The following is a 19147-nucleotide window of genomic DNA, read 5'->3' as shown; positions in this document are numbered from 1 at the left end:
GCTTGGTAGAAACAGACTGAAATGCAGTGTGGGATATGGAGGGAAAGGTTTCCTTGTTTGAGGGAGCTTTAGGAGGCAGGCAGCATATCTAGTGTTAAAAATTTTCTTTCTACCTAGTATTTCTCAGAAGAATATCGCTGTTACGTCACTGACCCCCTAAACCGTGAGACTCATAATTACATGTATGCCATATGATAATAGCAATCAGTTACTTTTTTCTGTTTCTGAATATTTGTTCTTAATTTTATATTCATTTTACATCACACACAGTTCAAATGGGCTGCCTTTTCATTTTTTGTTCTTCATTTTGTATGTGTGTTTTACAGTGAGGTTTCAAAGCTGTGATGGAAACAAAAAAATACACTTTGGAAGCAGTGAGCCAGAAGATTTTAGAATAGATGAAGATGGTGTGGTATACGCAGAGAGAAGCTTTCAACTTTCAGCAGAGCCGACAGAGTTTGTAGTGTCTGCTCAAGACAAGGAAACCCAGGAAGAATGGCAAATGAGGGTGAAGCTAACCCCTGAGCCAGCATTCACAGGGGCCTCAGAAAAGGTAAAGCAACCAAACGCCATCTGTATGAATGTATCCCCGGAAACAGGCTTAAAAATAGTTTTGATTCTGGCTGTCATGCACCTCTCCATGAGATATTCTACTAATGGGCAAGTACTGCATGTATAATTGTGAAGCTGGAGCCTTAGAAAGAGCTTCTCTAATGTTATTCTGTAGCTTTGCTAAGGCATGGAAAGGCATGTCTGTTTAAGTATGTAGGATTCATTTATGTTTGAGCTTTTTGTTTGTATAGTTTGAGATTTATACCTGAATTTAAGTCAGACGTGGTCATTCCTTTATTTTAAATTGCTTGAAAGTATTGCAGTATTTATTCAAGCAGTTAAATATAACCACAAAATAAACAAATCTGTGCTACAATGCATCAGTCAAGTTTATTAGATGGGAGCTGTAGATTTGCAGCAGTAGTAGGAAAGCATTTCTGGCAGGGAATATTGGCTTTGTCTTGTCCCTTCATAATCAAATTGGAGACTGTAAATTATTCATGATTCCAGCACTACTTGGTAAGGAAGATAGTCTCCCTCTGCTGGAAGCTGCCATAGGATAAGCCATGTACTGTAACAGAAATCACACCTATCAGTATACAAATAACATAACGTATTTACTTTAGGGAAATAGTATTAGGCCTGCTATGTTTGTCTGTAATATTACTTGCTGCCCGCTGCTTCTTACCTTCTCTTATAAAGCGCTCAATTTACAAGTAAGGAACAAAATTATTCATAGATTAATATGCCTGTTATGGATACATATTAAAGATTTAAGCATAATTTCAAAATAGATGGTGTGATTATGCAGGACGTTTTTCTGAAAACACTTTGAAAATCAAAGCTGTGTAATCAATTTTTTTTGCCTATTTGTTGATTGTTTTTAAACCTTCTAAGGCATATTTTTAACAAAGGAAATATTGTCATTTTGTCTGTCTAGTAAGAGCAGATACTTAGATATGCAATGGCATGCACTGTTCTTTCCAAAGATCCAGTTCAGGCATCCCTAACATCAGTAGAATATAGAGTAGTGGAATCTGGTCTTCAGTTGGGCATCTGTTTTTAGTCTGTGACACATTTGATTAGATTAATGAGAAAGGGAAGGGATGGTGGGGGCAGGGATTTTCTCTTAAAAGATTGGGAAAATGTTTTTGTCTCCCTGTCTCCACCCTTAAGCAAGCTAGTGTGGTTATATGTGTGCTGGCATCCAAAGGCTGAAATGACTGCAGCTATAGAAGGGAATAGGGAAAGAATGTTGACACCCAGCAGAGATTAATGCCCAGTGTGCAAAGTGGGTCATCTACAGCATCCATCATGGCTGACATAGGTTTAAAATAATTACAGCATTAATTCTATGGGATTTAATAGGGTCATAAATATTTGAGACGTTCCTTACCAGTATGTATTAAACTTCTCTTGGAACTCAAATTATATTTTAGAACACCCAGATCTAAATTTAATGTACAGTAACACATTACCTGGACTGAAGTTCCAGCTAATGAGAAATACATAAAGGCATACTATTAAAGTCTGTAAAATATTAACTACTTTCCTGAAAGTGGAGAATAGTTTACACAGTAGTGCCATGTTATAAATGGTTTATAATTTCATTTCTCCTCCGACATGAATGAGGAAAAAAGAAACAGAATTTTTAAAATTCTGTAGTACAGTAGTAAATAATATTGTCTATTTTCATACGCCATTGTTAATGCAAATAAAACAGTTCTGTTAACACAGATGAAAGACAGCCTTTCAGTTGATTGTGCAGTGCAGTTGTATACAAATTTATTTTATAACATCTACTAGCAATTCTCCTCCTAACATGTACTTAATTTTACCATGTACCTGGGAAAGGACCAAAAGAAAACTGAAGACATCATATTTCCATGGCAACAATATAAGCACAGCAGCCATCTGAAGAGACAGAAGAGAGACTGGGTTATCCCTCCAATCAACCTACCAGAAAATTCCAGAGGACCCTTTCCTCAAGAATTAGTTAGGGTAAGGAATTCAATAGATATGTGATTTCAGTGGCTCTTGGGTAGTTCTGGAGGAGAACTTGTCCATAGTCCAAGTCTTTATCAGAGTGTTTTGGGCTGATTGTTGTTGCTACCTCTGTGTGTAGCAGGCAGGGGGGATGCGTTTACTCATTTTTTTATTTTTAAGTTGTCCTCATGCTCCTGTACTGGTGGAAAGTGCTCTAGGTTCAGGTGGTAAGTACCCTGAGGACTTCCTCCTGGTTAAGGAGGATCTCTGCAGGTCCACGTCTCCAGTTTCCTGCACTGGAGTTTTCCACTTGGGGAATTCTATGGAAGTTGGCAGAAGGCAGGAGGAAACAGGACGTGATGGGGGTGAGGGATGCTGGCTGCTTCACAGGACTGCAGCACAGACTTGGCATTGCCAAAAGTTCAGCACAGTAGGGCTTCCATTCATGGTACTGGTTGGTCATGATAGACTCCTACAAGGATTTGTTGGAATTCAACTGAGTGTTGGCACTATGGGACTGGGATGGAGCATTGCTCTGCTCTGTTAATGCGCTGCTAGTGAATCACCCACTCCTCACAAACGGACTGTCCTTTAATTTTTCCTTGGAAGATGAAACCAAAGTTCAGACTTCAAACAAAAACAGTGAGCTTCTAAAGGTCTGTAGTATTGCCAGTAGCAGATGAGGGTCTGTAGTTTTGGTCCAGAAAGGTACAGGAGAGAAAAAACAGAGTTTTTATTGCTGACATAGTTTTGCTATGGGTTGTATGTTTGTTTTCCTTAGGATCTAAGCAATTCTGTTTGAGGTAAGAATACTTGTGTGCTTTGTTTAGTACAATTCATTCCATTACAAGAAATAGTCAGGGATATTTTCACAATCCTGGAAATTTATTGACCAGCTTTTTGACAAATCAAAGAGGGCATTTGAAAACCTCAGTCATTGTACTAACTTTATACTATTTCCAGAAAAATTTATCCAGTTATTTTCACAAGCTTAGCCTAAAGACTAAAAAAGGCAAAATATCTGCTACTGTCTCAGCAGCAGTCCCATCCATTGGTTGGTTGTTGCTAATGTAAATGTTCTCTGTTTGATACATAGATTAGGTCTGATCGTGATAAAAGCCTTTCGCTACGGTACAGCGTGACTGGCCCAGGAGCTGACCAGCCTCCAACAGGAATCTTCATCATCAACCCCATCTCAGGACAGCTGTCTGTGACAAAACCTTTAGATCGTGAGCAGATTGCTTCTTTTCATGTAAGAGTTTAATTTACCATAAATCAGATTATCAAATTGAAGATTAACATCTGCTTCAAACATGACTTGAGCAGCCAGCATTTAGTTTTCTATGAGATATGATTTGAAGAGTTTGTAGCAGATTTATATTTATTGTACTTAAGGCTAACTCTTACTATGTCTAAGCAGCTTAAATGCATTAACATACATAAACAGTGATTAAATGTATTTATATAAAGTAATTTTAAAAGATTGAAATATGGATACTGTAGCTTATATTTCAAATGCAGATCATTGATCACAGTCGCCTCCACTATTGTGTATTTTTCAAAAGTTTACTTTTAATTTAGCAACTTAAATTAGGGTGACTGCTATTAGAATTGCAGCAGCTGTGATTTGAGAAATGGATAGGAAGAATAACCTACCAATTTTCATTTTCAGGGGCAAATCTAAGCATTTTAATTGAATTGTAAATTAGGTCTGTCAGCTTATGAAAATGATATTCTTTGCTCTAAAGAAATTGACGGAGTAGACCATGGATTCTAGTTTTAGTCGAAAAGGAAGCATTGAAGGAAGAGGGGAGACCAAGCTTTGACTTAGAGTTGTCTCTGCTGCTGGGAGACCACACTGGAATTGTTACTGAAGTCAGTCAGGTCCTAGAGGAAGCTTCAAGCATGTTGTGAATTAAAACACTCCTCGTCTGGCTCTCTGGGAAGCCATTCGAGTGCTACTCCTGAATGGAGGACATAGCAAGTAGCATTCGTGTATAGGGCCTGGCTCTTGCAAGTGCGCAGCAACTCCAGCATCCATGAGATTTTACTGAGAGTTTGGTATTGGCAATTTAAGGTTTACTGACTTAGGAATTTACATTTATAGGAGCCATTTCCAGAGTGGTGAGTTATTCATGCCCTCTTGCTCTTTTCTAGTAGGTTTGTAGCCAGAAGGTAGACATATAATGGTTTTCAGCAGGACTGCTTACAGGAGAAAGTTGCTTTTTGCCTAGCAATTGCTAGGCTGTGGCCTAGATACATAGGTTTACATTTTCAAAAAGTACTGCGTTCCTTTTTTTTTTTTTTTTGGCTGTCCAATTTAAGATGATTTAGGTAAGCTTGACTGTCAAAGGTAGTTACTCAGACACTTTTGACAATCAGAGTATTAAATTTAAGTGTCTCGGCATCTTTGAAACTCAGTCCGTAAACTTTAGCTTAATTTTAGCCTGGACAGATTTTGTTGTGTTTACTGACAGTGATTTATCACAAGCTTTACCTTGGTGTTCCAGGTAACACAAATATATAATATCAGATAAGAATTTTTGAAAATGATCCCAGCGTCCATTCCATTTGGATTGCTAATGACATCTATCTTTTAAAGTTTTCATCTCCTTAATATAAATATGCATGTTTTTAGAGAGTGTTATTCTAACAGTGATTATTAAAAACAGAATTATATTTGACAGTAGGCATTGGTATTAATCAAAATTATATGATTCAAAATTATTTTCAGCAAATCAAAGATGAAAGTCTGTAACTTAAAATAGTTTAGTTGCCTGAACAGCAGTTTCATTATCATACAAGTTTTCAGGTTGCTTAATATGGGGGAGCAGTGACAGATAAAGTACGTTGAGCTAAAAATGTCTGGCCTGCAATTTAATGCCGCTGTTAGTGGTATATGTTTATGCCTGTATGTTGTGCAAATTCTAATGTTTTTCTGATAATTTTTGCAGCTGAGAGCGCATGCGGTGGATGTAAATGGAAACCAAGTGGAAAATCCTATTGACATTGTCATTAACGTCATTGATATGAATGACAATAGACCTGAGTTCTTGCACCAGGTTTGGAATGGGACAGTCCCTGAAGGGTCAAAGCCAGGTAAGATGGGGGCTTTCTAAGCTGGGGGAAAAAGATATGCAGTTACCCCCTCCATCATCGTCAAAATGCATCTTCAGACTGTAATGCTTTCAAAGGTGTCGTAAATGCGATGAGCAAAATCTCATATACTGTCTCACTACTTCACCTTATTTTTAACTCACTTTGTAGCATGTTACGATTAATTTCAAAGAAGGAAAGTATATATGAACTAAAACAGAAGGATTTAAGAACATTACTTTCAGGCTTCTGTTTTTGAAAGCCCTATTTATAATGTTGCAGTTCTTCCAGTTACGTTCATAATAGCAGTTGACATTCATTTAGTTGATAGTGGAGGGTTTAAGAGACTTCCAACGTACCAACAGATTCAGCTCTAGTTCTGAATCTCAGAGACTTGGAAATACTGGGATTTGAAATCAAACACGTGCATTTGAATTCTCGAGGAAATCCTAAATGTTGTTCACATCTCATTAAAATTCTAATCAGCTCATATTTAAGTTTGCACTATGGCTGAAACTACTTCCTTAATTTGTCAGTAGTGCAAAATGAAATTATTAGAAAGGTTAGCACAAGAAATATATTTTCTCACTTCACAGTGTTGACTTGGCATTTGAAATGGAAAGAACGTGCATCTCAAAGACCTTTGAAAAAGTATTATTTACATTGATTTTCAACCACTATCAGTATGTGCACCAATTCTGAAAATTAAGTATATTTCCTTTGGCCCAATTAATAATATTTTTATCTAAACATTGAGAAGCTGTGTTGTTACAGAAATATTATGTATGGCAGAACTGTAGGATTTCACTGTTTATGGAGCTGCTTCAGTTATAAACAAACCTGATATTTTATAAACAAAAAGTATTTTTATCTCCTCTTATGTATTTTAATTACTCTGTTGGTGAGTCTTGGGTTTAATCAGTTTGTTTTAAGTAAGAGAAGGAATGTACAGAGTTTACCAAAAGAAATATATACTTTGACCATTGCTTGTAAGTGATCTTGTGTAATCTGAGTAAACTGTTTATATAAAATCAATTATTTATCCTGCTGCTAGGAACCTACGTGATGACTGTTACTGCCATCGATGCTGACGATCCCAATGCACAGAATGGGATGCTGAGATACAGGATCTTGTCACAGGCCCCAAGCAGTCCCTCTCCCAACATGTTTACAATCAACAATGAGACTGGTGACATTATCACCGTAGCAGCTGGGCTTGACAGAGAGGTATGGCAGATCTTAATTCCATAGGCTAGGTTGTGTTGAGTGTGTGTAGATGCACCGTTTTTGCCTGTAATTTGCAAATATTCCCCTCCACTTCGAACTTTCTCCTTTTCATCACCCATTTGACACCAGTTATTATCCTAGGCCCAGAGCATTAAAAAAAAAAAAAAAAACCACAAAACACTAAAATTAAAATTAGCATGCGGATGAAAATTAGACCCAGATACTTTGTATGTGTAGTCACTCTTAAGCCCATTGTGTTTGGGAAAGAATCTCATCTCAAAAATCTCAAAAGCGTGATTGCTTTTGAGCAATGGGTGCGCACTAAAGCAGGGCAGTGCAGATAAGGCTTCAGGTGCTCAGCGTGGGTGCTGAAATGGAAGGTGTTCCTTAGCTCCAGCCCTGTCCTCTTTACTGAGCTCTGTAGGCAAAGAGTAGATGGAAAATGGAATTGGATGTGTTTCATTTATCTTGGAAGCTCCAGGAGACGAGCTCGTGTCCTCCTTCTCTTCTATTCCTAGCTCTTCACAGAGAGGTGGTAATTATTTTAAATCTTCTGGTTGCTGTATTGATAAACGTGCAGTAATCGCCTGATCAGAACTTTGCTGATGAAAATAAACCAGGAAAAACATCACTGATTTTAAAATTTGAAATGTGCGTGTCTCTAAGAAATAAAACATTCTGTTTTCAAAATTAAATAGAAAAGGGCTTGTCTCAAGGCCTGGATACACGTTCAAAACCTTAAGGAAAAAAAAAATCTGTCAGTAATTCCCTGCCACATCTTGGGCAAGTCCCATTCTGTCCAGGCAGCTCTTCACTGAAGAGGGAGGGTGCCAAATCCTCTGCTGTGGTTCACCCATCTGTGAGGTGGGAGTAAAAATATTTCCCTCCCAACTGCAGATCTGACACATGGGCTAACTATGTTTTTGAACCACTTTAAACTTCACAAGAGATAAGCGTTATTTTATAAACAAACTATAAAATCCAAACAAATCTTAATTCAACACATCTTGCTTCCACTTCTGTTTTACTAACCTCATTTTAGCTTATTAAATCTAAAGGATTTGAGGGATTTTTTTTTAACTGAATTTTCAGTTTAGCTTTCAGCTGTTTGCTTATACTTAGTTAAAATGGAGAACAAAAGGATGTTCTGGGTTGGCTATTAATATTCTGCTGCACTTTGCAGTATGAAAGTGCCAATCAGAATATTTGAAAAGCTAAACAGGCTGTTAGATATTGCAGTTAATTTTTAAATTTTTATTAACATTGATTCTGTTAAAGATGTTTTTGAAAAAGAAGGATTTGAGGGAAGGAAAACCATGAACTTTACAGTATTGCACTATTAAGTTAAAAGAATGATGGGTGGCTTTGCCCTTGCTTTTAAAATCCTCTGGTCATCTTTGACAGGTGAACTTTCAGAAGGACATAGTGATAACTCTGGGTTTTATTACTTAGTGACTGGCTATACTGGAGTGATTTAACTCAAAAGAAACCAGCTGTCTTTGCAGCTTAGACCTTCATCTTAACAGTTGCAGAAGAGTTGTCGTTTGCCATCAGTCTTCCCAATGGATCACTGAACTGATACCCAAATGAGTATTTATAAACATTTCTTGCACGTGTTGAATATTAATGATTAATATTAAAGCATTCAAATATCAAATTAGTCTAATATAAGATAAAATTATTTCCTTCCCAAACCATTGCTTTGCTTCCTTCATTTCCTGAGTTTTGTGAAAGTCAATTTAATTAAAACAACAAGGAGACTAGACAGCTAGTTCTGAATCAAGCGGGTCTTCTGACATTGCTCTGGGGAATGCCACGTTGCATTCAGGCTTCGCTGCAAAGGTGGTGTCCATGAACCTCCCCTGGGCTACCAAAATTTTTTCTGTTCTCTAAGTCTTGGTCCCCTTTGTGCTCTAATTAGGCTCACTAAATACTAGACACAATTTAAAATTATGTGACATGTTATTTATGCGAGCATAAGTGTTGTAGACATTCAAAAAATTCATTTATCCAGAGAGGTCGTGGATGCCCCCATCCCTGGAGGTGTTCAAGACCAGGTTGGATCAGGCCCTGGGCAACCTGATCTAGAGGGTGGCATCCCTGCCCATGGCAAGGGGGGTTGGACCCAAGTGTTCTTTAACGTCCCTTCCATCCCAAGATGTTCTATGATTCTATTAAAAAAAAAAAAAAGTGGTTCCTCTGATAGCATTTCTAATAGAATAGAATAGTTCAGTTGAAAGGGACCTACAAAGATCTTCTGGAGTAACTGCCTGACCTCTTCAAGGCTAACCAAAAGTTAAAGGATATTAACTTCTAATAGTCTGCTAAGTATTTTTAAGTTTACACATGCAATGCATTGTCCATATGAACGTGCACAGGAGGAGAGTTGCTTAGGTAAAGGACTGAGCTAAAGGCAGAAATCTTTCATTTGCTCTCCCAGATGTTGCTCTTTCACAAGTTCCAGCTGGTCTCATTTCTTCCAATATTGCTGTGGAAGAATCCACAGTGTTAAAACATCTGTGGAGGAATCCACTTCAGCATTAAAACATCTGCCTTACTGCTGGAGGTGCAGTAGAAGTCAGGCACGGTACTTAAATTTACACACAGGCATTCCTGTCTCACGTGAGGTTAATTCAGTGAAGTGCTATTTTTATTTGGCCTCTGTTGAAGTGGAAAGATTTGACCTGATGAGGTCTGTGTTCTTTCTTGAAACTGCCAGTTCGTCTTTGGATGTGTTGCTGCAAAGTCTCTGTGCAGGCTGCTGACACATGCTCAACAGCTTACTTCTGGCTGCTTCTCAACCCTCAGTAAAAAGAGGAGAGCAACTTCCCCTAATTTCCCTATGTTTGTAAAAGTTCTGGGCTAGTTGATTTTCCTGAAATATCATCCCCAGTGGTTGATCTGTATGTGAGTGCTGGAAGGGAAAAAAACAAATAACAAAAAAGGGCAAAAATACATATAAGTGCTGGCTTTGGGGGCATTTTGGTGAGAATTTCCCATGCGTTTCTTCTATTGGAACTAAATAAGAAGATTGTGTGAAAGTTGAGTCTCCGTGTAATAATAATGGAGTTTCCTTAATGAAATTTGCTGTTTGGGATCAATGTGCTAAGACCCAGATGAATCAGAAGCACCTGCTGTTTCAATAACACAGAGTCATCTGGCTGCAAGATCTGCTTCAATACTGCTGTAGATTTTATTGCTTCACAATAAGTATTTTTTTTTCCTGGGTGGAAGCAGTAAAAGTATTTCTTCTATTCCCTCCTGACTGCTTTTCATGTTGTTGTCATGAAGGAAACCTTTAGAATGTTTACTTAAGGCTTTTAAAGGCCACTTTGCAGTATATTTTCCAAAGCAGTATTTGTGTACATGAGTGCAGTATTAAATGTTTATATTACATTTCTCTGTAAATAATATTAGTGTTGCCTTTTTTTAAAGAACTGTGGGATTCTTATATGGTAATACACATTTGGAGTGTGTTGTAGGGGTTCCATTGTGAAAGAAGATGTGCATAAATTATCTTCAATGGCAGATAAAGATTTATACTTGTTTCAAAAACTTTTCTGTTCAATGGCTCATATTTGCTGCTTGGAAGCATGCATACCCCTTGCATCTCTCATATCTGTAGCAGTGTCTGGCCAAAATTTGAAAGAAAGTCAGACATTATTAATGGCATTGTCCTTGCTTATTTTTGGTATCAGTATCCATAGTCCTATTTTGTAAACTATTTCTATGAAAAATAATCTGTCGGATAGCCCAGTCTTCAAATTATGGGGGAAATTGTCAGAGAATGAAAAACTATGCTTATCTATTTCTGTTTTGCTAAAAAGTTTCTGCCTGTGTTAGTAAACCATTCATGAAAGTGGTATTTTAAAATAATAGCAATTTACATTTGTGAGGTTTCTTTTGGAAAGAACTGAATTTAGGATGATAACACATTGCTCTTTATGAGAAACAATAAAGTATACATAACATTTGCATTTCACGGTAGAAACTGTTGAAGAGTTAAAAGCAACTTCTGAGCAACTACAGAGTTTCTAATTTTTTTTTTTTTTAATTCTTACTTTTAGCTACAACCGCGTCAGCTCCGTGTTACAAAGCCAGGCAGTCTGAGGCCAGCTCTCAGCGGGGCATTTCTTTTTCACGGAAAGGAGGCCTGTGCTCCAGCAAGCGCTGGCCGGCATCCAGCCCTGCTGGGAGAGCGGGGCTCCCCGGCCCGCAGGGCCAGTAGTAAGGCCTCAGGCGGGGAGGAGGAGGTGGCAGCCATCTTCTCCGGAGTGTTTAACCTTTATGGAAATAGTCCGTTGGGTTGCTCCCTCCCCTTTCCTCTGTACTGGTCTCTGTTAGCCCTGACACCGTTGGTTTCCATAGTAATCCCGAGGCGTTGCAACTGCAGTTGTATACTTAGGCCTGGCTGAAACAAAGCCTTGGCAGTTGTGGTGGCTTGGCCAACAAACATACCTTGGCTCAGTCCTCTCAAATGCTTTTGAGGACTTACCCTGTTCTAGTGTAAACTGCTCTGTTTTTTCCCACATTGGAAAAGCATTGTTAGACCTGTGATAACAGCTTTAACTGTATAAAGTATTTTTGATTTTGAAAGTAGGCGGAAGGCAGTCTGCCCTCATCTCAGTGGTATTTGAAAAATGTTGAGCAGTGGTGTTCAACAGAGTTAGATGCAGAGTTAGGTGCTGTATTTCCGTGGTACAAACTTTGCTCCTGTCATTTCAAGTGATGCTAACTGGGATAAACAGTATGACAAGCTCAGTGCTTAGCAACGTGAAATTTCAGAAACACCTGCTGTCCTACAAGTAATGTCAGTTTTGTCTAAAACTTATGTTGATGTCATTTTGTGTTTTAGAAAGTACAACAATATACATTAATAATTCAAGCTACGGACATGGAAGGAAACCCAACATATGGTCTTTCAAACACAGCAACTGCTGTCATCACTGTGACAGATGTCAATGACAATCCTCCAGAGTTCACTGCTATGACTGTAAGTATGGGATAGGACTAACTGGAGGACGTGCATATTTATACCCATTCCCCAATTTTCTCATTATATTCACAGATGGTAAATATTTATCACTTACTAAATAGCTTACTGGCAGGTAGAACTTGTATATGTGTAGAATATACCTGTCAGATAGGGTATTCTGCTTAGGCCAAGTTGACTGGGGAGTCAAACCATAAGTTTTCTGGGTGGCCTCAGGTAAAACTTCATTAGATAAGCTGTCAGAGCTCTGGTGACAGGAGATGCGCTCCCTAGCATTAAGCAAGGTGGGTGCAAGCCTGTTCAGTATGGTGTGCCTCTTGCCTGCTTTTGGCGGCATGGTGAAGGGCTTTGTTCTTTTTGCAGTTCTACGGCGAAGTACCGGAAAACAGAGTGGATGTTATAGTAGCTAACCTAACGGTAACAGATAAAGATCAGCCGCACACACCTGCGTGGAATGCAATGTACCGAATGACCGGAGGAGACCCAACAGGTCGATTTACTATCCTGACTGATCCAAATAGCAATGATGGGTTGGTAACTGTTGTGAAGGTAAGAGATGCCTGCAATTCAGTGAGTTAAGCAGAGATCAAATAAGTGGGAGAACACTGAAAATAAATGTGACCTCCTGAGGCCAGCACAAGTCATGAAAGTAAAATGAATGGGCACTGTCTGTCTTGTGGAAGTAAGCCATTCATCTCCTGGAGCATTTCCTTGCTTATGCTATCAGTAGTATTCTAAGTGATCAGTTTTAAAAAGCAGGTTAGGTTGTTGAAAATGACAGATTTTGAAGCTTTATTTGCCAAAAGATAGGAATTAGTCTGTGAAAAAGCATCTGCTTAGCATTCATTGCTAGTCTAAAGGAACAGCTTCCTACCTCTTGGCCTCCATTAGTAGTCATGCTTGTTGTCTGCTGGTATTATGTCAACATGTTCCTGTTAAGGAACAGATACAAATTAAAAAGTCAAGGCACAATCAGAGAGGGAAAAGTGATAGGTGGGAGGCTACTTGCAAGAGGCTTTTGAAGACTGGCTATTTTTAAAACCTCTTTTAAATATCTTTTATGGAATAACCTGTCTATGCTCCCTCTGTAGCCAACACAGCTCTGTGTTGAGGGGTGACTTATTTAAGTGATAATAACAGTGCTGTTCTATAATTAAACCTGCCAAGCAGTAGCCACCTTTCCTCATGGCTGTCTGATAAGTGTCTCTTCTCTGAGCTGGCCTGTTCTGCTTTTGGTCCATCCACTTACGAAGTCAAGTGTGAGATGCCAGTGTTCCCATTTGGAAATTAAAACAGTCACTTTTTATTCATTCTTTTCCTGTTTTTTTTTTTTAATCATGTCAGTGTCTAGGTGAGAAAAAGATAGAATTTTTGTACAGCTAGAGTGATAATTCACACTACAAAGAACTGTCTTCTGTTCTATAACTGCACTTCCCCAGGGGTACCAATTGTTATATTACAGTCTTCCAGCAAGAATTACATGAGTGTCTGTGCTTTGTAATTAGGCACATGAGCATCTTTCTCAGATCTAGGAATAGTGTAAAACTAGAAGCCCCTGGAAAAGTGAATCTTAAAAATGCTCAGATTAAACTAGTAACATAAAGAGAAGTAAGCCTAAGCTTCCAAGGTTCTAATGTGTTTGACATAGCTTTGCGCACTGAGAGTTTGTTAAAAATAAATTTGAATCCCCTCTATTGCCAGAGTATCTCAGTGCTTTGCCACGTCTGACCTGGTTTAACAACAGAATAGCAGCATGTGGGAGCCTCATTTGGAAAAGGAACTTCTTCCCACGAATGCAAGGGAACGATGGGTCTTTTCAGAAGGGGGTCAGATGCACCATATGAAATCAGAGCCTTTTAAATAGCATGGGAAAATCTGCTTGAGGTGGTGAATTGCAGTTCTGCAGTCTGGCCAGCAGCACTACTTTAAGCAGAAAGACACAAAAAGAGTTGCTTGAGGTGCAGTGAGTTGATCTGTCAACCTGTAATGAAGATTGGGTTGTCTCATGTCACTGACTTCACACTGTTATATGCCAATTGCCCCTGTAAGGTACAGGGCTCCTTCAAGTCTAATCAGTGTGAGCAATTCAATGCATAGCACTGATGAGAATCAGTTCTTGAGAAATGCCTCAGCCATGTGTAGCATGACAAAGGAACTCAAGTCTCAAACTGTTCCTGCTTCTCCTTAAGTTGGACTTCTGGCTTACTGAGGACATCCCCAGACTGAAGGGTGTCTGGACTGTGAAAATGGGAGCTGTAGAGGTACCAGCAATGGAGTTAGCTGCAGTTACAGAGAGTTTTTCTAGTAAAATACAAGGGCATGGGAATCCCTGATCTAGTTGGCTAGTTATGGTCATGATCTTGTTTAGGAAACCTCCCTTCTCATAACATAGAAAGGCAGGTCTCTCCCAGCCTTTCTCTTTTTGGGGAGCTTTTCAAAAGGCATATCTGCTCAGATGAGTACCTGGCACAAAGTTGGGAGTTCCAACGTAATTGTCTGATGAAACCGTTTCCGCCGCTGTAACTAATGGCTGTACCTGAGCAAATTAAATTCAAGAATGCCAAGGTTTCTATCAGTTGTAATAGTACAACTGATGATTATGATAAGCAAAACCCCAACCGAGTCACATGTTGAGGTATTACGTTGATTGTATTCTCTTTCAGCTCTTTGCATGTTTTTCAGAAAAGCAGTAGAAGTAATGTTTGAAAATGTGCATTAACGTAAAAACGTTTTTCTGTGGCCATCACTATTGTGAGAAAATGTTAAAACTTCCCACTCTTTACTTTTCACAGCCTATTGACTTCGAGGCCAACAGAATGTTCGTACTTACTGTAGCTGCAGAAAATCAAGTGCCTTTGGCTAAGGGGATTCAGCATCCTCCTCAGTCAACAGCAACTGTGTCCATTACGGTCATCGATGTGAATGAGAGTCCATATTTTGTTCCAAACCCCAAGCTTGTACGGCAAGAAGAAGGGCTGCTTGCTGGTAGCATGTTGACAACTTTCACAGCTCAGGACCCAGATCGTTACATGCAGCAAACCTCTCTAAGGTCTGTATAAACATTTTATGGTTACTTAGCAGTTCATATGAAATATCCTTGTTGTAGAGTGGGTGGGGAACAAAGAGACTGTGTGAAGTGACTATTTACCACAGCACACACCTATACCAATACCTCCTGTAGATCTTCTGCAACACTCTCCAAAGCAAATTTTGGCTGTAGAGAAAAAGTGACCAGAACAGCATTCATAGGTCTGTAAATGGGATTATCTTCTAAAGTGTTACTTGATCAAGGTAGAATGAAGTCACGTACCCGTGTTAAGCAATACATGGTAGCATAGCGAGTTCAGTTAGAGCAGACACAGGCTTGTGTGAACTAAGGGCATTTGCAATTTAAATTAACCAATAATTTTGGTGCTGTAGCAAAAACATGTCCAACTGAGGACCAAATCTTAAGGACTTTTCTTTTTTTTTTTTTTATTTTCCAGCAATACACAGTACTGTTGATGTCCATCTGTGAACTCTCGTACTGATAGCTGACATTGTAATTTGTTCACAATTTGCCTAATGTCTAAAGATAATCTAAATTAGAAAAGTGAAGAGGATAAAACAAAATCATGGAAGTCTTAAGCATGCTTTTGCATACATCACTTAAACACGGTCACTGGCTGCAAGGCTGAGGCACAGTGACTAGCCTTGGGTCAGGACTCACTTTCCTAGCTTATCCATTTTATTAGCTCGTGTAGATAAAACTCCAGAACTTCTTTCTCACTTTCATTCCACAGAAAGGAAGGTTCCAAGGGTGTTAGAATTTTATTTTCACTTAATGTTGGTTAGCTGTAGGCTATATTTTGCTCATTTCTGGACATAAGCACTGCGTAGACATGATAGCATGAAGACTCTTAAGGATATATACATTTTTAAAGAGCTAAGATAGCTTTCACTTGATTAATGTCAAAGGACAAATTTGCCAGATAGAAGGATGATTTTGAAAGACACTCTTCTTTCAAATGAAGATGAGAAACATCCAATAAAATCTGTACCTCTGTAGAAAATTAAGTATGAGTGATACTGAAAGTGTGAGAATAATATGAGTTAGTGCTGTTAAGTGCTCTTTATACATTCTTACTTCTCTGCATCTCTCCTGCTTTCAGTGCTCTGATAACATAAAAGTTAGTATCAACAGCTCTGTAGGTATAGAACAAGCAAGAGGGATCCTGGGTTAAATATTTTAATTGAGTCTGAATAGGGATGTTATTTAGTTTATGGTAATTGTATGGTTTACTCAAGTTACATGATAATTTGCATGGCAGGGCACTTAAAAACAGTCTCATGTTTAGATTCTTGAATATGCATTTTCAAGAATTTTAATAACAAAGCTTAATAAATGGAAATTTGTAAAGTATTGACTCCAAATTACAAAAGTGTGTTCAGAATACAAATTAGAATGTCTGTTGTCTTTGTTGTCAATATTTATGTTGGCAGATAAATGACACATCTTGTGTTCAAATACACAGGTACTCAAAACTTTCAGATCCTGCAAATTGGCTGAAAATTGACCCCATTAATGGACAGATAACAACTACAGCTGTTTTGGACAGAGAGTCAATATATGTGCAAAACAATATGTATAATGCAACTTTTCTTGCCTCTGATAATGGTATGTATCAGCATTGTATATTTCTTTGAAATGCGGTTGAATGGCATTCTATTTTACTGGGGAAGAAAACAAGATATGATTAGATATGCAGTCAGAAGCCCATGAAAGTAACAGAATTTGTATATTTCCCAGCCACTCAGGAAGTAGCTGAAAAATAAGTCAGTGAGTTTGGAGGACAGTTTTTGTTACATTACTCAAGCTTACATAAAACTGAAAAATAAGTCTGCGCAAGACTGCTAGGCTGAGCAAATGCACAGCAGGAGTGGTTGATGACTTTATGGGGAGTAGCATGTTGAAGAGGTGGCATGGGTTATATTTTTCCATATTCTGACTAGAGAAGTGCAGAGGGAAAAGTGTCTTTTCGTTGGCACTTTAATGAAGTTTTCTGCTCAGAAATTAGTCTTTTAAGATAGGCTAGAATGCTGTGCTGTTTATAGCCAATATCAGAAAGATGGGCAGGTGTGTTCAGCAACATTTTCATATTAGAAGCGAAAGCTGAAACACTAAGGCTATTTACCTTGGAGAGAAGACAAATGGTAAAATTACACAAACTATTACAGTGTAACAAAGCTAGGTCAGCTATTTCTATCCTTTTGGCCCTGTTCTGGAGAATAAAATTAAATGGAACTGGAAGGAGATTATATGGGGACAGAGGGAGGAATGAAAACCATTGCTAATTATACTGAGAAATTCAGTGCCGCATGTTCTCATAAATGTGTGACTTTAGCAAGGTTTAAGGAAGCATCACACATTCAATATAGATAACAGGAATGTCTAGAAGTATGAATCTGCATGCTGAAAGTAAGTATTAGAAAGAATTTAAGTAGCATGCTTGTGGTGAAAGTTGATAGTAAGTCTTACAAGTTATGAAAGAATTTCTGCAAGGGAGAAATAAACAATCCAAATTCTGCACCTTTTCCTCATGTAGACCTTCTCTGGAAAAGGAACTAGCTGTCTGATCAAGTAAATTGATGGAGTCTCCCTGATCTGTGGATCTGCAGTTGTGAGTTGAATTTTGTTGAGTAGGGCAGTTTTCAGAGGGCAGATTACATGAGAATTTGTCTGTTTGTAGGAACAATGACAGTGTTAGATTGGCTTGGTAAAAACAAAATTCCAAAACTGCTGTGAACGTGTGTATGTGGTAATTGAGCTGGTTGGTATGAGCTCATTTAAGTAACTTTACAACTGGAAACAGGCTCTGTACCTCTTTTTTTTTTTTCCCTCCTAAGGAATTCCTCCAATGAGTGGAACTGGCACGCTTCAGATATATTTGCTGGACATCAACGATAATGCTCCCCAAGTGAACCCAAAAGAAGCCACAACATGTGAAACGCTGCAGCCTAATGCTATTAACATCACTGCTGTAGACCCTGACATTGATCCAAATGCAGGCCCATTTGCCTTTGAGCTGCCTGATACACCTCCTAGTATTAAGAGGAATTGGACCATTGTTCGAATTAGTGGTAATTAACATTACAGAAATTACAATCACGTTAAAGGAAATTGCATGTTGTTTTCTGTGTTTTACTTTGGTGTATTTCACAACATACATAAATCTGGTAAACATGAATAGGAAAGCGCCTTAGTACAAGTTCCCCAAGAACAAGAAATTTTAGGAAAGAAAAGAAGTCCACAGTAGTAAGGAGGTCTGTTGTCCTGAGTGTCTTGTAGTCAGTGGGCTATGTGATATGTTGATGCAAAGCTCAAAGATGAGCCATTCTATGCCATTTCTGTTTTATGTAAACCTAGTGCCTTATTTCACCCACAGGTGATCATGCCCAGCTCTCTTTAAGGATCAGGTTTCTGGAGGCTGGTATCTATGATGTGCCCATAGTAATTACAGATTCTGGAAATCCACATGCATCTAGTACTTCTGTGCTGAAAGTGAAAGTTTGTCAGTGCGACATCAATGGGGACTGTACTGACGTTGACCGGATTGTTGGCGCAGGCCTGGGCACTGGTGCCATCATTGCAATTCTGCTTTGTATCATCATCTTGCTCAGTAAGTAGATGGATCCTTTAATACTGACTCTTATATCCTTATACCATAGTGTCATTTTATGTTTTAGTCCTATATACCTTGACAAAGACCAAAAAGGGATTAAAGACTCAAATATAAGAATTGGTACTGCTTAGGTTAATGTCTTGGACAACTATGAAAACTTTCTGATGAATTAGGAGTCTGCGAGACGTATCATAACTAGCACTTGTATGCATACTTGGCAGTCAAGAGCACAATCCCCACACTGGTCTTATGAAAGAAGTTTTCCATCTGTGCCCAAGGGTACATGTTATGTTACATCAGTGAGTGACCAGGATGATGATGTGATCAGCCCTCAGACATATAGTCTTTGGAACTGTTGGTATTCTGTGATTTGATACCACTCGCAGCGGGTTACACAGCCTCTCAGGAATGCACTGGTGTTATTACTATTATGTGTCAGATTAATTTAAGTAGGCTATTTTATGATTTTGGAAAGTAATGCATCACAGCCTATCATGTAAGGCCCAACAAGCAAGCAGCCATGCAGGAACAGAGATCTGCGTGTTTGTTTAAGTACTACACAAAGCTGTGCTAGTATTTTATTTTTGTGTTGAGTGCATTCAATAAGGGAAATGACTAAACATCACGACTA

The 19147-nt window shown here is 38.6% G+C and overlaps 1 protein-coding gene across 2 annotated transcripts in view; it reads left to right on the top strand.

Moving 5' to 3' along the window:
- Positions 1-19147, top strand: part of CDH2 (cadherin 2) — a 118706-nt gene that overhangs the window by 78911 nt on the left and 20648 nt on the right. For both annotated transcript variants that reach the window (XM_040550251.1, XM_040550252.1), the window contains 11 exons: positions 327-553; positions 2407-2553; positions 3635-3790; positions 5493-5637; positions 6689-6861; positions 11717-11854; positions 12218-12403; positions 14647-14903; positions 16369-16511; positions 17741-17974; positions 18280-18513. In XM_040550251.1, coding sequence (XP_040406185.1) covers positions 327-553; positions 2407-2553; positions 3635-3790; positions 5493-5637; positions 6689-6861; positions 11717-11854; positions 12218-12403; positions 14647-14903; positions 16369-16511; positions 17741-17974; positions 18280-18513 — 2040 coding nt within the window. The remainder of the gene's footprint in view (positions 1-326; positions 554-2406; positions 2554-3634; positions 3791-5492; positions 5638-6688; positions 6862-11716; positions 11855-12217; positions 12404-14646; positions 14904-16368; positions 16512-17740; positions 17975-18279; positions 18514-19147) is intronic.

Source organism: Cygnus olor, chromosome 2, assembly GCF_009769625.2.
Source record: "Cygnus olor isolate bCygOlo1 chromosome 2, bCygOlo1.pri.v2, whole genome shotgun sequence".
In the NCBI taxonomy this organism is placed as follows: domain Eukaryota; kingdom Metazoa; phylum Chordata; class Aves; order Anseriformes; family Anatidae; genus Cygnus; species Cygnus olor.
The sequence above is the reverse complement of the archived record's forward strand: the minus strand, read 5'-3'. Positions and strand labels throughout refer to the sequence as shown.